Genomic DNA, 17,248 nt, shown 5'->3' on the forward strand with positions numbered 1-17,248 from the left:
GGAGAGCCTGCATGAGCACAGTGGCTGACACATGCAACTGATGTCCCTCCTCCACATCATTAGCTCCTAATCCATTAAAAGAGATGTCTTCCTACGCTGCCGATAAGGGGAGATGATGGATAACTATGGGTTCTTCAGACTGCCAGGCAACAGCCACTTGTCCACCCCTACTTGGGGGACAAGTCCCCATAGGGACAGCAGAGAGGGACATCTCATCTTCAGAGCTCTGAAGCCTCCATGGACACTGCCACACCTACAGCACATTGTGTTTCTGCCCTGGCACCTCCCTTTGCATCCCCTCTCACACATCTCCTGTTTTGGGGAGATGACGCATTCATGCAGCTCCCTCACCTCTGCAGCTGCAGTGTCCAGCTGTGTCCTGTGACAGGTGATGCTGCCACCAGCAGGGAGAGGCACTGTCACCCTAGCAGGGGTCGGATGCCTGCAGGAGATGACACTGCCTCCCTTCCCAGCACCCCAGCTGCCTATAGCCCCAGGCATCACCAGCTCTGCACGAGCCTCCCCGGCACAGGCAGGATGGGGCTGTCAGAGGTGTCACTGTGCAAGGTCTCATTAGCGTACAGAAAGTCAGCACAAAGGAGGCAAATATGCTGAAAACTCACATTTTGCGTGTGCCTTCCCTCTCCCTCACTGATGAGAAGCACAGCAGGGTGGCACCAGGCCCTCCTCCAGTCCCTGTGTGTCTGCTGAAGGCACCAGCAATACGAGACCTTCCCTAGAACAGCTCCTGTCTGGGGCTGATGGCCTTAAATAGGGCACCTGAGAGCCAGCTCCTGGCTGGCAGATGGAAATTGATGTTTTCACTCTCTCTAACTCATTGCTTTTGGGGTTCAGGAGATACCTGCTAGGACACACAGGGTAGCCCTGTGAAAATGCACCTCAGCGTTCCTACAGGGGAACTGACTGGGGCAAGGAGGTGGCATCGAGAGTTTTAACAACATGTTGTTACTCAGCAGCGATGATGATCATCTCTGATCGAACTGTTCTGGTGACAGCTCGGTCTGAAAGGCTCGTCAGAGCTGATTTTATTGAGATAATGGATTAAGCACTTCTAAAAGCTACAGTTTTGTCAACAAAATGATTTTTGTCAAATTTCCCTGCCAAGCGAGCTGTGTGTCATGGCCTCACATTTTCTACAGGCACTCCATTTTGGTAATATCGTCCTTTTCCCTTTGCTTGAGGTCTTGAACACCCTCTTTTCACAGCATTCCCCCAGTAAAACACCCTCTGTGGGATTTACAGGAAGGAACATGGCAAAAATTAAATACAGGCACTGAGCACCCTTTTCCAGGTGGAGCCACCTGACTGCTCGCAGTGCATCCTTTTTCTCCAAGTTTTCATGTTGAGACAGGGAAAGCAATAAAACCGAAACTCACAGTGTTATACCTACTGTGTAACCACCTGTCAGTAAATTTATGAACAATTAGGAAGTGAGAGTGCTTCCCAGGGAGCTATTTGTGCACGAGCTAAAACGTTCTTTCTGTTCGGAAATATAATGGGGAAACAACTTCACCAGTTCTCCCTCCTCTTCACCCGTTTTGTTTTTTTGCAGTAATTAATCATCTGTTGCTGCTGGTCCCTGTGGCACATCCCGATGGCTCCTTTTCACCAGTTTCAGGCAGCTTTGAGACTGGGAGCCCAAGGATGCTGCCAGGTGGACCCCATCCTGCCCCTTTCCCATTCTCCCATCTGGATTTTGGGTCAGCATGTCATGGCAGGCACTTTAGGGGCAGTGGCTGTTCCCAGCTGGGCAGCGTGTGCTGTTTTCTGCCTGCCAGCCTGACTCTTCCTCCTTCCAGACCTTCCCCCTCTCCCTTTCATCGCTCTTTCATTTCTCCCCTTTGCTGCCTCCTGCCCTTTTGATGCTCTGGTGCTTTTCTGTGTGTGCACATTTCCTTCTCTCTTTCCTTTGTTCTAGGAACTCTGGGCTTTTCTTCTCATCCTTTTTTTTTTTTTTTTTTTTTTTTTTTTTTCCCTCCTCTAGATGCTTCCTTCTTCAAACTTTGCTATTCCTTCCAGATTTTCTTTGGGCTGCTTTGTCTTTGAATTCACTATCACATTGCTCCTGCAACACCTTCATTTGGCCGTTTTCACTCTCTTGCCCATCCTCTGCCTCTTCAGGGAGGAAGGAAGGTTGAGATAGGGGTCTGGCTGCAACTTTTCATCCAACCTTTTCTCTTTGGAGAAAAAGATCTCCATGGGGATGGCTTGGTGGGAGCAGGGGGGGTGGACCTTTGAGAGCCCTAAGGAGCCAGTTGTTATCACAAGGGAAAAATTAAATGCTCAGTTTGGTTTTGAAACACTAATGGAGAAGCTACATCTGCGCTGGTGCTGCTTTGAGAGGTGGTGAGTGAGACACAGGACCAGCTCCAGGAGAGCATCCTTAGGTGCATTTGGATAATACACCCTGTAAACGAAGGCCATGGCCCTTCAAAATCTGTCCTGGTTCCCAGGGTGAGGAAAGCAGCAAACACCCAGACAGAAAATGGATTGTGCCAACCAGAAACAAGAGAAACAATGCCAACAGCTGGGAGAGGCTTCAGTATGGTGAGTAGGATTAAGGCAGTACAGGGAAGGGTTCTTTAAATGAATAAGGAACAGAGGACATCTGACAAATACCGAAGACCACTGTTAGGTAGGGATGGCCAGTACCAATGTTCACTGCCAAAATCCCCACCAGAAGGGATCCCCAGCTCACAGCATCCACCAAAATACTGACTCTGAGCTCCACATTTTGAACTGAAGTACAACCTGAAGCAGCCCAAGCCATGAAGGCAGAGCTGTGCCTGCCTACCACACTCCTCACTCCAAAAACCATCCTGGAGCATGATGCCATTAAGGTCTCCCAGCTTCTCCTTGCAAGCCTGCACCTCCCAGGAGCTCTCCCTCTGCCCCTTTTTGAGAGGTGGCCTTCACACTGCTCATCCCAGAGGCAGGAGGGCTCACCAAGGTCCACCCCATTTCATCTCCACTCCAGCCTTTATGACAAGAGGAGGATGGGGTGGCTCATCTTCTGCTTATATGAGCCTAAGTGCCTGTTCTCTCTTCATCCCAAACTCTCCCCAGAACACGCCAGCATGCCATAAATGCCACATCTATCTCTGAAAGCATCCATCCCTTCATCACGAGGCAGCTCCTGACAAAAAGAGGAAAAGGGAGACAAAAAAAAACCCCTCTGGCTTCCTGCCATCTACGCTGTTAACGGCTGTTGCAATGAACCAATGCAAGAGACATATTAATAGTGCTACTAAGAGACACATTTACTGTTGACGGCGATTCCCTGGCAGATTTATTGCTGGGTTGCTGGGAGGGAAGGCCAGGCCCCTCAGTAGCACAATTAAAACCCAATTGAACACGGGCACAAAGAATCAATACTCTCTCCGGCCAACTTATACTTTTGCAAAATACAAATAGAAATTAATTGACCTGAATATAGTTGCTAACTGGTCATTACTGCGTGTTTGGCATCCTGCTGGCACAGTGAGGGCAAAAAACAGAGGACAGACCTAAACCTCAATTTTGAGGCCAGAAACAGGGCTTTGCTCCCATCCCTGTAAAGTGTGTGCTCTGCTTGCAGAAACAGCCAGGACTAAAACCATCTTTGGAAAATCATTCCTTTCCTCTCAGCACTGAGCAAAGGACTGTGTGTTGTTCACCCTCACAAAAATCACAGTTTAGCCACCAAGGAACTGCAGTGGAGCTGAATGATAGAATGGCTTGGGTCAGAAGTGACCTTAAAGATCATCTTGTTCCCATCCCCTGCCATGGGCAGGGACACCTTCCACTAGACTAGATTGCTCCAATCTGACCTTGAACACTTCCAGGGATGGGGCAGCCACAGCTTCTCTGGGAAACCTGTGCCAGGGCATCACCACCCTCACAGGAAAGAATTTCTTCTTTACATCAAGCCTAATTTTCCTCTATTTCAGCTTGTACACATTATTCCTTTTAACTACAATTCCTGATGAAGAGCCCCTCTTGACTTCTTTGTAGGCTCCTCCAGATACTGGATGGCTGCTATGGCATCTCCACACAAGCTTTTCTTCCTCAGGCTGAACCAAGAACAGAGCACAGGAGGATTTGCCTCTCTCATCACCACCTTCAAAGGCGCCTACAGATGGATTTTCTCAGCTGGGCAAACCGTGTGGTTTGAGCTTAGCTCATTGAAAGGAAAGTACAGACACTGCTCAGCATGGACCACTTGACCTGTGCCTGCACCCCCAGTTCTTCTCATGCTTCCCTCCAGCTGCGCAGAAGTGACACTGCTGAGAACCACAGTCATCGCTGCAGTGGGAGCAATTCAACAGGACTTGCTCACACCAGGAAAAACAAACTTTCCCCAGCACAGTTAGGAATGCCTCACCACCAGACCATCACTCTGGACACAAACTCTCTCTCACCTTCACCTGGCTGTGCCTGGCAGGTGCCTGCATCACCCTGAGAAAGGGGTGAGGGCAGCGGGTGCTGAGCACCTCCGCCAGTTCACCTGATTTCATTAGGTGCAAAGCACTCGGATACTTCACCGCTGTTGACTGGATGGATTAGCACGATTAGAGAGCAGACAGGATAAACAGATTAAACCTCACAGATGGACAGCTCGAACACAGCTCGAAAAGGAGGAGAGGGACAGCTCCGAACAAGGAGATGGAGGGATGCTTCCAGTGGATCTCCTCTCCCCTCTTCCCGAGGTGAGCACTCCCCTTCTCCACCACAGCTTGGTGCACACAATCTGGGGTTTCCCAACACATTCCCACAGCCCCCAGGCAGGAAAACCTGTTGGATGGGTAACCACAATCAACCCCTGCCTCTAGGCAATGAGGAGGGTACATGAATACATACATAACTCTGTTGGGGGCTTCTCAGAGACGTGTCGAGGCTGAGAAAGTTTTCAGATTTGCTCATTGCAAAATCAATACCCATCAGCTGTTTGAAATTAAAGGAAAGATTAGGTCCTGGTTTTATACACACTTTATTGTATTCCGAGAGCTTTCTACTCAGCCAAATAAATCTTCTTTAAGAGGATTAGGAAACTTTCATTATCTTTATCTAACCTGAACTAACACTAACTCTGAAAAATTAATCTAGAGACCGGACAAAAGCCAGTAGCTGGTGCAAAGCCGCAAGAATCCAGAGACAGCATCCATCAGAGAGCTCCTGGTCCCTCTGATCTGCCAGCACCTGGATCCCCCCATCAGAACAGCCTCAGAACACTGCTTTGCAGCCCAACAGCATCTGCTACATTGATACACTTGCCTGTGAGGCCCTGTGCCAAGAGCCCCTCATGGCCCCACAGAGATTTCCACCTCTCTCCCAAAAGCACAGAGCTTTGTGCTGCTGGGATCTGCTTCTCCTCTGTGCCTGGCAGCACATTGCTTTTGGCTCTCCTGAAGCATCTTCAAACATGTGCTTGAGCACCTTACTAACAAATCCCTGACGGAGGGAGCTGACCAACACAGTTCCAAGCAGCGGAGACAAGTCAAATTCACAGCATGGACAGGCAAAGGGGAAACAAAGAAGAGCTCAGCAGCCCCACTGCCAGTTCCCAGGTGTCCTCTGCCCCATGTGACAACTGTACAACCCAGCAAGGCTGAGACAATGCACGCTCATCTCCTCCCTGGCATGGTGGGCACTTGTCCACATCACTGTTCCCATGCCATGCAATCTCTGAAGCAGCTCCAACTCCACTATCAAGAGAGCCTCCAGACCCTTCCCAAGTCCAGGCAGCCTTCCATACCAAACCACCCAGCAACAGCATGAGGCACGCTCAGACCTACCTTGCACGATGAGATGGACGCGTGAAGTCTTGGGGTGATTGTCTGTCTGCACAGAGCAGGTGTAGGGCCCCTCATCGTAAATGTCCACGTTGTGTATCTTGATGCTGTACTGGGTCTTGGTGTTGGACAGGATGACCACACGGTTGTCTATAGACCACTTGTCATTGCCGGCATACAGGATGGTGCTGCGGTTCAGCCACGCTACCCGCGTGACCCGCTCATCCACAGTACACCTGGAGGGGACACACAGAGGGTCACACACCTGGAATGGGACACACACAGAGCATCCCACACAGAGTCCCAAAGAGGGATGGGAGCAGGATGGGAGGGTGGCTCCCCAGCTCTGCCAGCATGGAGATGCTGCGTGCTGTGGCTGTGCTCCCTGTTTCCACATCCCCCATCACGTCAGATTTCACACAAACAGCGGGTTCACCAGAAATAAAACCTCCCTTTTTCTTTTACACACAACTGGGGAACCACAGACAAAATTTCTATTGTTTGACCTCTGCAAGCCAAGCAGACCATCTCTTCTCACCCACCTCCACAGCCCCCCTTGCCTTTGCAGTGCACTGAGAATTCCAGATGAAGCTGTAAAATGTGCTGACAGTTCAGCTTGTCGGCACAGCCCTCGAGCCATCCCCGGGGTGATAAACACCCCCACTGCTGGGGACAGGGGCCACAGCACACACACAGGGAGAGGGGAAGAAGAGAAACAGCCGGAGACGGCCAAGCCAGCACATGGGGAAGGGAAGGGAACATTTGGATAAGCAGCTGTAAATCCTACAAGTGCCTTGAAAACACAACGCGGTCGTTTCCATTATTTATTTCCTGCCTGGCTCCCACCCTCCCTGCTCTGAGACGTGCAGGAGCTCGGCAGCTCTGGTCCACGGCACTGAGTTACACTTGGCAAGGAATGGGATGGGGGGGAAGGGAATTAAAATGTTCCTGGAAAACACAGCTTTTTCATGTTTTTTGATAGATTCTTCTCCATCTATCTACTTGTAGCCTTCTCTGCTGCTGCCACGGTATCTGCAGCAAGATCTCTGAGTGTTTGGTTAAATTAAGAACCCAGCATCCCTTGGGAGCTTCACCTTTGCTACCTGAGGACCAGGCTAGGGAAGCTTTCTCTTGGCATAAAAAAAAACCAAACAGGAAAATCAAGGTAGACGTGAGCTAGTGCCAGCAGTGGCAGACCTGCTGCAGCTTTGTGCAGCCAAGATCGTCGGAAAAGGCACCTACAGTCAATCAAGGAACTTGTGCGAGTCCCTCTCCACATGCCTGTAAATTCAGAGAGCAGCTGGGAGGCTGTTCCTGTCCTCATCCCCATTGCAGTGCCTCTCCTGCCCAGGCTCTGGGGGTGTTATATGCCTCCCTTGCTGAGGCTGCAGAGCATCACCTCGATTGAGATTATTAATCGGGCGCAGGGAAGGGGCGATACTTGGCATGCTTGAGGGTCCCCCCGGGTGCTCGGTTCAGAGGAACGAGCCATATATTCTCCTGAAAACAAGTAATTTTCCCCTTGCAGGAGCTGTACGTCTCTGCCAGCCACATCACGTATGGACGCCGGGAAAGACGGATGGTGCTCCACTCCTGCCGCGGCACTGCCGGCACAAGGAGACCCTGCCTGGTGTCAGACCTGCCCCGGTGCCAGCTCGGCTCTGCCAGACCAGGGCAGCCTTGTGCCAGCAGACAGCATTGTCCTTGTCAGGAAGCTGAGCCCTCGCTTCCTTCAAATTAACTGGGGGAGAGCTAAGCACAGCCGAGTAAAGTTCGGCCCTGGGGGATTCCAGTCTAGTGGACTATTACTGCTGTCTCACTTCATTATAATGAATAATAAAGAGATACTTACACACGGCTTCTGTAAATTATTCATTGCGTGCACTGAAAAATCAGGGCAGCAATATGTAAAACAGACGACTTGCATGTCTGTGCTCATATAAATATCCAGACTACAGCCCTGCGAGGTACTCTTGGGTCCCCTCATTAGGGGTGAAGCACAAGGACTCAGGTTTGAAGTGACAGGGATGAGATGCTCGTGCCGGCGCTGAGTACATTCCACTGTTGCTGCCCAGCTTTGGCTGGTGCATATGGGATGTGCTTCCTGAGGAGATCTGGTGTGGTCCAGGACACCTGAGAACTGGGGTGGCTCATTCTTTGTTTACATCTCACACTTACATCTCAGAGCTGCACTGCATGAGCACCCAGGGATGCCCCAGGTGAACACTCTCAAAGGAGGGAAGGCAAGGACAGCATCATTCTGCCTTGTCCATGGTGCTGGTGACTGGTACTGCCCTCAAAACCACTTGGAATGAGCAGGAAGCAGCAACTTGGAGACCTCTCTAACAAAGGCTCCTCCTTCCCATCCCTCCAGCCCCCTCTTCAGTCACTGCCACCCAATAGCAAACTTAGGACCAAGTCTCTTCGGCTTTGTGCAGCATCGTGTTCCTCTCCACTGGAGCCCAGACTGCTCCCTGCAGCTACAGACAGCCAGACAAAAACCAGCACTCCTGTGCCTCCTGGGAACGTGTCAGAACCACCACCAGCAGAAAAGCCCCATCCATCAGCTGGAACAGAGAACATGGTATTCCTGGAGGCACCTTCTCAGCTAACCTCACTTTCCCGCCGCCAGTTTTCCCGTGCCTGGGCAATTGGCACTACAAAGAGAATACTGATGGATACCCGGGCACAAGGATCACCTCATCAGCTTCTTTACCTGTCTGGGAAAGTGATCTCCATTAGCTGCTAAGCTGACGGCACTCGCTTGTCTGCTGAGCCGTCTTTGCTCCCCATTTCCAATTGACCAGGATTATGATAATGTCTCCAGTAAGCAAACAGGTAAAGAGACTTCTGCAAAGTGTTTAGATAAAGCAGACAAGCTCTGACAAAGCTGGATAATAAAGCAGGCCAGGAGGTTTTCCCTTGAAGGGATCTAATTAAAACCAAAGACAAACCCCCATTAACAGTTTCCTGAAGGCACCGTATCCATCTCCAGAAACTGCCTTGCCAGTCCAGAAGGGACAAAAGACAATAAAGCACCTGTCACATGGGAGGTAGATAAACTTATCCTGGCTCTGCAGTTCACCTGGTGAAATCCCATCAGCAGGGCAGGGGGAATATCTTGGGAATGATATCGTCAGCCCCCAGTATACGCTGCAACCCAGCTCCCCCATGCATCCCTTCTTTGCACAATGTGACCAGTGCCATCAGCTCCTCCATCTCTGCATCCCACTTACACCCTCATTGCCTCTGAGCAGAGACTTTTCACCATCTGTAACCCTTCAGCTGCCTCCAACCACTGCTGCTTTCCTCCAGAGTGGCTGGGGACCTCTGGATGCCAGGCTTTGCTGGAGCTCCCCACAGTGCTCACAATGATACATGTGGCCTCTCTTAGGCTTCATCTCCTGAGAACCATATTGATCCCCTCACTCTGCATGAGGACGAGAGCTGCTGCAGGGATCCCAGTGCTCCACCAGAGATGAGGGTGATGAACCTGAACGCAGCAGCGTGAGAAGATGCATGAGGGTGGGAGCTGGGGGCACCGGTGCTGCGCTGCTTCCCCTCTAATTGCCCATATTCCTCATTCTTAAATGCTAATTTTGAAGTTTGCCGTGGGATTATTTCACTTAGTGTCAACAATACAGATGGCTCTGCTGACATGCTCTTTGTGTGTGGTGCCACACAGTGCCCATCTCCCTCCTCCTGCACCTATTAGGAGAGACCCCACACAGCTCCCACAGCAGGCTCCTTCCCAGCCCCATCAATGAGCACTGACAGCGCCTCTCCTACGTGTGGGTTGAGCCATAACACCCTCCACCTCCACCCCCTGCCTTCTCTGTCCATGTCACAGACCTTTCCTGCACTGCTGACTCGGCTGAACGCAAGGGAGAAGCCTGAGGCTGCCCTCAATGCCTCCCCCATGGTGAGGGAAATACTGTGTCCAGGGTCAGCACAAATTTTCTGCCAGCAATTTGGAGGGATAAACAGCACACAAAGAGTTGGAGCCATACAGGAAGTCTTGCAAAACCCTCTCCATGGGTGCAAAAGATTCTGAGGAATGGGATCCACGAGACCCCAAGATGTTGATGCACATCCTAAGAAACCCAGGGGACATGTTTGTACCTGAAGAGCCAACACCACCAGTCCCTGTCCATGCCAAGAGGCTGGGGGGATAGATCAACCCAAATTTGTTGTCCATTTCTTTGGACTCATGGTGGGATTTTTGGGGTGTCCCTTCCAGCTGAGGATATCTGATGATTCTAGGATTCAAACCTCTCCTGTTTCCTTGTTCAAACCAACAGTGCTCTACTTTTAAACTCCTCTATGGCCCTTCAACCCCAAACTGCTTCTCTCTCCTGTAGGTAACATGTCTCGTCAGGATGACAAATGGAGATGCCAAAACCAGTTGCAAACTTGCCGGCTGACCCAGTTTTCAGCAGCTAAAATAGCTCACCCAGATCGGGAGTGAAGCCCCTCGACAGCGACCAGGTGATGCTTCACCCTGGGAAACCTCCAACCAAAAATACCTGTCACAGGGGCAGAACAAACACCCTTGTCTCTGAGAAGAAATTGTTAATTACATTTGCCAGGGACTCCTAATGGGATTTCTCCTGCACTTCCAATATTTGCCCTGGCTACACAGTTAAGGGGCACCGGGTGTTTTTTATTCTGGGCGGCTGGAGCAAAGGCAGAGGAGATTTATTTGTAATCATCGGAAATAAACACATTTCCTCAGAAGTAAACACAAAAGAACAGAACCTGGCTGGGCTCCCACTTCGTTCAAGATGCAAATGAGAAGCAGGCCATCAAAACATTGCAGCTCCTCTAATCCTCTCCCAACAATGCAACCCGCCACATTATCTGCAGGGACAATGGCATCTGCGCCATGTGACGGCAGGTCCCACATGGCAGCTCCCGAGGGCAGGACTGCGCCACCTGAGCTTCCCTCACTGCCATCCATGCTGTTTATTCAGGGGTGGAGGGCACAAGGCACTTTTTCTTTCATCATGCTCATGTCCACTCTATCTCCGAGGCACCCGCAGTGTCCCTTCTCCCCTCTCTCCCATCCTTCTCAGTGGCTGGATGTGGAGTGCACAGTACCATGCCATCCCAGCACCCTGAGAACAGGGGGAACAGCTCCATGCCATCCCCACGCCATCCCCACAGCACCCCAACACCCCAAGGACAGAGGGCACAGCTCCATGCCATCCCTACACCATCCCAGCACTCTGAGAACAGAAAGCACAGCTCCATGCCATCCCCATGCCATCCCAGCACCCCAAGGACAAAGGGCACAGCTCCATGCCATCCCAGCACCCTGAGAATAGAGGGCACAGCTCCATGCCATCCCCATGCCATCCCAGCACCCCAAGGCCAGAGGGCACCTCTCCATGCCATCCCCATGCCACTCCAGCACCCCAAGGACAGAGGGCACTAGGATGCACCCTATGGCATCACCCAGCACTACCACCACCCATCCAGCCTTCACCAACCCACTCAGCATGTCCCGATCCATCACCACACCCATACCCACTGTGGGAAAACAAGGAGCATGGGGTGTGCCAGAGCTTGGCCAGCCCAAAGTTCTCCTTTTCTCTGTAACATTCCTCCCTCCCCACCTTACCCCACTCAGCCACTGCCTCCTGCAAAGCCACACACAACTGCCTCTCACTCTGCAAGTTTAATTAATTGCCTGGCCCCACTGCTACCGCTCCAATTCCCCAAGAGCTCCCAGTGCTGTTCAAACACACTCCAGGCTGCTGGAAAACCTGCTCCCCCCCAAGAACCCCTTGCCCAAAGCCCCCCAAGGGCTGTGGGACCCTTCTGCCCTCTCCAGAGGCTCGGGGCTTCAGAGGAAGGGTTTGCCCCTGGCGGTTCCCCTGCAGTGGCAGTTTGCCCACCAGCAGGCACCAGAACAGGAGCTGCTCCCTGTGAAAAATCAGAGCCCAAATTGATACATTAGCGACTGCTAAATATAAAATATCCATCTGCAAAGATAATAAGCCTGTGAGGGCAGAGGCTGTCGAGTTGCTCCATTTCAGATAGTTTAATGGTGTTTTGGTCCATGACTGCAGCTCCCAGACATTAGAATGATAACAAGATGATGAGGAGGGCGGGAGCCGTCTGCGCGAGGCATCAGAAGTCAAGACAATGCTTGCTACGCAGTCCCTGAGGGGTCCATGTCACACAAAACACTGGCTGCACTGTACCCAGCATCCACAGGGCTTTGGGTGGCCTCTGTGACAACCCAGGACATGCAGAGGCTGCCAAGGGGTCGCTGCCAAGCTTGAGCTGACATTAATTCAGGCAGGGGGGTCAGAGCCCCCTGGAGTCAGGGGTGGACCTGGGTACCACTGCAGGTGGCACAGAGTGATGCTAAAGCTGATGCAGGCATAGCTGTGCTGCAGAGGGCTTAAAAAGCAATCCTAGTTTGGAGAGGGAAGGGATGCCCAGTGAGGTGAGCTGCTGCACGGTGCCCCCACTGACAGATCACATCTTCTCCCCAAAGCCATTCACGGGATTTTCTGAATTAATGCTCCACATCGAGCAAATCCAGAAACAGCCAGCTCTGTTAAAGCGAGCCAGGCTTTCCCTCCAGTTCATAAAGCCCTTCTTTCACCCCTCATTGCTTCTACTTCAGCTTGCAGGGACACACCTCACCCTGACAACATCATTGGCAAGGGGAAGGGGGCTGGGCAAAGTCAGGTACTCCTCCCAGTACTCCTCCAAACCTGATTTTCCCTTGTTTCTGACACAGCACTGCATCAATATCCATGCCCACGTGCCGAGATGCTCCCCCTACGTGGTAGGGAAGGTCAGAAGGCATTAGCCTAAGCCCCTACAGCCAGCAGCTGTTATTAGCTCAGGAGAAATCTTCATAAGGAAATACGAGGTGGCAGCAAAAGAAATAAAGCGGAAGGTCTTTGGATGGAGCAAATCAATGGGAATGTTTATAGAGCAGGTGGCACGTAAATGCTTCCATCAGAGGCAGTCGATGCTGGCGGCCACACCTCATCTCACAGAGATGGAAATGAAGGCACTGAGCAGGGGCAGCCAGGCCAGCAAAACCACAGAAACTGGAAGAAGTACAGAAAAGCATCTTTCCTTGCCCAAAATGATTGCGCTTTCTCCCTAACACAGCCAGGCATTTATTTCACACTTCTCCATGGTCACTTGGGCGTGCTGTGGTTTGAAGAAGGCTGGGACATCTTCCCAGCTCTTCTCCAAAAATACAGTCACTATCCAGCAGCGTTTACCATCAAGGCATTGGTACCTGTCCTAGGAAACATGGGCAGAGAGCCGTTTTCTCACCAGGAAAGGAAAATTCCCCTATCCCTACACCGAGCCCTGCCCTACATTCCTGTGGGGAAAAACCCACCAATGCACTCAGCACCCTTGAAGGGTGCAATCTGGAGATTCCCCTGCTCTCTGCCAATGTAGGCAGAGCGCCCTGCTCAATCAGCACCTGCACCTTGCCTAAATCAGTGCTAATCTCACACAATACAGCACCTGCAACTGCCTGATTTCCAGGGTTCTTCAATCAAAAGCAGCAAAGAAAACACTGAGTTCATCGCTAACAGAGCTGAGCAGTTGAGAACCTCAATTCCTCCACGCCTCTGCTGGGGTTGTAGGGTTGGAATTTTCCTTGCTATTTCTTTTTTGACGGGTTTTTTCATTCATCTGCCCAGGCAGAGAGAGAGAGGAATAACTTTGGCTGTCACAGCTGGACAGGCAGTTAAGTGGCGGTAATTAGCGTGTGGCAACATGAGGCTCTGATCACTCTGATTCAGCCATCCTGATGGGACTGGTGACCATCTCCATCTCAGCTGGATAAGGGGGACACTTTCAACCCAGGGGGATGTGGCCATGGCACTGGCAGCATCCCACAGTTGCAAAAGAAGAAAGGATGCTGGCAAACTGATTAAAACCTGGATCAAGGCACATCCACGAGAGAAGGAGCCGGAGCAAAACCATCAGACACTTGTCCCTGCATTGCAAGGAGGGGAAACTGGTCTGAAGCCACCCCAGTGCAGGACACAGTGGCAATGCAGCAAGGGGGTGGTGCTGTCACCCCCAAAAGGGTTCCAGGGGGAAACAAAAGCATGTAGGGCCCTTTAATAGGAAATCCATCCATGTCTCCAGCACATGTGGTCCTCATGCTCTCGGTCAGTCGAACTGGCCACACCACCCTCCCCAGGAGCCAGGCAGAAAGCAAACCTCTTCTCACATCCTGTTGTTGATTACCACCAAAAATATATTTGTCATGAGATGCCCACTGCTATCTCTGTGGCTCTTAAGGGTAATGGAGAGGTTTCAGTCTTTGGAGGATAAGTCTCAAGCTCTTGGCTGCTTGCCCGGGAGGATTATTTTACATCAGGTTGAGTTCTGTAGTAATTATCTTCAAAACAGCTGGACTGCTGGATAAACTCACTGTATCTTAATGCACAATACGGGAGCAAACGCAGGCAATTAAACTGCAATTCCAGACAGATCGACGGAAAAACCTCTCGCCGGTGTTTCAGAGGCTCAGGGCTTCTCACACATTAGGGGTGGGGAGGCATTTGCTCATTTGAAATCAATTCCAACTTCCCCAGAGACAGAACGGAGGGAGAAAGAGATGCTGGATGAAGATGTTTTAACCTCAACCTTTCAGCAAAGAAAAAAAGCACTGTTTTCCTGACCCTCATGGTTGGAAAATGAAGCAGTGTTTGATCCAGGCTGGACAGCTTGATGCTCCACACAGCCCCAAGACTTCCATAAAAGCTCCAACATTACAAGGTCTTGGCTCCACACTGCACCATTCACTGCAGTGACAGCGGGCAGGGAAAGCTGAGGGGCAAATCAGCTCACTCCATCCACACCCCTCACACCTGGAAGTCACTCCCTGTGAATATCCCACCCCAAGATGGACAAATTGACTCCCAGACTGGTCCACCAACATGAATTAAAAGGAAAAAAAATCAGGTACCTTCACGATTGTGCTGCCACAAGATTTAGGTGCAAAATCATTGCAGACGGAATTAATAACCTCTAAAAGGAGGGAAATTCTGCCACTGGAGAGTGAAGCTGTATTTCATGGCGAACACCATAAAGCACTCCTGCCAAACGCGAGATCTGTAAACGACCTGGGTGAGCCATCAGCTCAGGAATATAATTGCCAATTTGCAGGAATTTCACCAGCAATTAGGCAAAATAAAATAACCCACCAGAGGAAATCCTTTGATTGCTGCTCCCACTCCCCCCTGACCCATCTGATTTCTACCCACCACTGCTCTGCCAGGATGAGGGTTGATGCTTCAGGCACGAAGGAGGCAGGTGACAGCTCCGTGAAGAGGAAGAAGTCATCTCCAGTGCCAGATAAAGAAGTCGTCATCATTGTGAGGTGACAACAGACACTCCTGGGCACCAGCCAGATGAAGACCTCTCCTGCTGGTTCCCCCTCTTGGAGCATCCCTGAGAAACAGGAGCTTCATCTCGGTAACCCCAGGGGCCGAACAACTGCATGCAATTAGGGGGTTTATTTGTTTGAGTTGCACGTGAATATCCCAAATTACATTATCAGATCATAGTCCTGCTTCTGATTTATTCCTTCTTTGTTCTTCAAGTCTTCGTACATCTAAGCAATTAACCTCTCAAAGAGCTGGAGAACACATAATTATCCTCATTTGTCTAAACGTCACCAAGATGGCTGCCTTTCAATTAACCTTCTGGGAATGGAGGGAAGTTGGAGTGATACAGTGATCATTTCCAACTTCAGCCTAGGCTGCAGCTTTTTTTTTCCCCTTAAAGTAATTTAATTGAAATATTCAGATGATAAAATATAGCCAGATAACTGTTACTGCAGGTAACGGGATCAAGAGGGGGCTCGCAATCGAAAAAGAAGTCAAACGAGGTACAGTAATATTATATCAATACGTGGCACTTCCATCTAAAAATATCAAAGCACTTTGTGCTTATTAATGAAGGGAGCATTTCACACTCCCCTGCCAGGCTGAGACTTACGTCACTTCAATATGTCACTGCTATCAATAGGGAAACTGAGGCAGAGGATGTGCTCTGGCACCCGGAGTTTACAGAGTCAATCCCTATGCAGTCAGGAACTTCCCAACAACGTCCTCTCACGAACCCCTCTCCTACCCTAGCAGAAGTTAGCTCCTTCATGAGGACAGCACGGGAGACACGGAGGTGGCCGAGCTGCTTTTGTTTTTATTTATTTTAATAATAATAACCCCTGATCTGCTGAGCCAGTGTCTGTCACACCAGCGAGCGAGGGAGCCGTTCCCGCCCATCGCCTCGCTAATAAATATGCATCGTTCCCGCCGGGAAGCGCCAGGTCAAGCTCTGCACCCGCACGAAGCACGACACCAGCATCGTCTGGCACGGGCGAGCAATATTTATACACACCCCCGCTCATAAATACACAGGCAAAATAAACAAGCCGGCTCTGAAGCTCAGCGCATCTCCTCCCTGACAAGCGTGGCTCCTCAATTCCCCGCGGTGCCACGGCTCCGCTCCCGGCGTGAAATTGAGCTCTCCAAAAAGCAATTTGGGCTCCGGCACTGCTCCAAGCCCTGCTCGGTGCTTCCTGCCCCGGCAGCACCGGGGTGGCTGTGGCAGGACCAGTTCTCACACTCCCTGCGCACACAGCGGGTTGGGGGAGGCTGGACAGAGCTCCCACATGAAGGGAAACTGAGGCACGGTGATGCACAGGACTCATTCCGTGCATCCTTCCCTCCCAGCCTCACGTGTGGATCAGTGTTTGAGCAGCAGGCAGCCACTCTGCTGATCCGTGCAGGCATGTGGGGCGGAAAGGAGGCGTGAATACAAGAGGGCTCCCACTGGGGACACCACAAACCCGGAGCATTCATCCGGAGATGAGAAGCGAGGGTAACACAATAGCCACCGAGTTTATTCTCGGCGCGGGCTGGCGGCAATATAATTAAAATGCAGGTCGGAGTTAAGGAACCTTCCTATAAATCTTTGCTTTTGGCTCTTGGGCTTGACAGGAAGCCTATACCTGGCGTGGGGAGTACAGACCGAGGGGGAGGCACGGATAAAGGCGCTGCTTTATGGACGGCCATTTTAATGTTTCGTTTGAGTAATGGGCCTTGCAAATTAGCACCCCGGCAGCCTGAAATACATATTTTTCCAAGGACATGCAGGCTTCCTGATCCGACAGGTGATGTGGGCAAACAAGCCCCGAGGGCAGCTGCAATCTCAGCTCTTTGTGGCTGCAGTCATATTCTATCCCAGCCGGGATGATGAAGAAGAAAACAGAGAGCTTGGAGGGGGAATCCGGAGGCTGAGGGAGGAAATGGAGCAGAAAACGACCCTGTGCGAGACCAGTGAGGGGCTGGTGGGCGGCTGCAGTGGCAGGGAGTGCCTGCCAGCCCCTGGAGGGAACTGATGCTGCGCTGGCACAGCACGGCTCCTCTCTCCCTCGAGGGAACCCGGCG

General features: G+C 51.2%; 1 protein-coding gene across 1 annotated transcript in view; it reads right to left on the minus strand.

Annotated features, from left to right (window-relative positions):
- LOC115913109 (opioid-binding protein/cell adhesion molecule homolog) overlaps positions 1–17,248 on the minus strand; it is a 305,933-nt gene that overhangs the window by 19,219 nt on the left and 269,466 nt on the right. Inside the window, 1 exon segment of the mRNA XM_030964997.1 lies at positions 5,796–6,028. Coding sequence (XP_030820857.1) covers positions 5,796–6,028 — 233 coding nt within the window.

The sequence above is a fragment of the Camarhynchus parvulus genome, chromosome 24, assembly GCF_901933205.1.
Source record: "Camarhynchus parvulus chromosome 24, STF_HiC, whole genome shotgun sequence".
Lineage (NCBI taxonomy): Eukaryota > Metazoa > Chordata > Aves > Passeriformes > Thraupidae > Camarhynchus > Camarhynchus parvulus.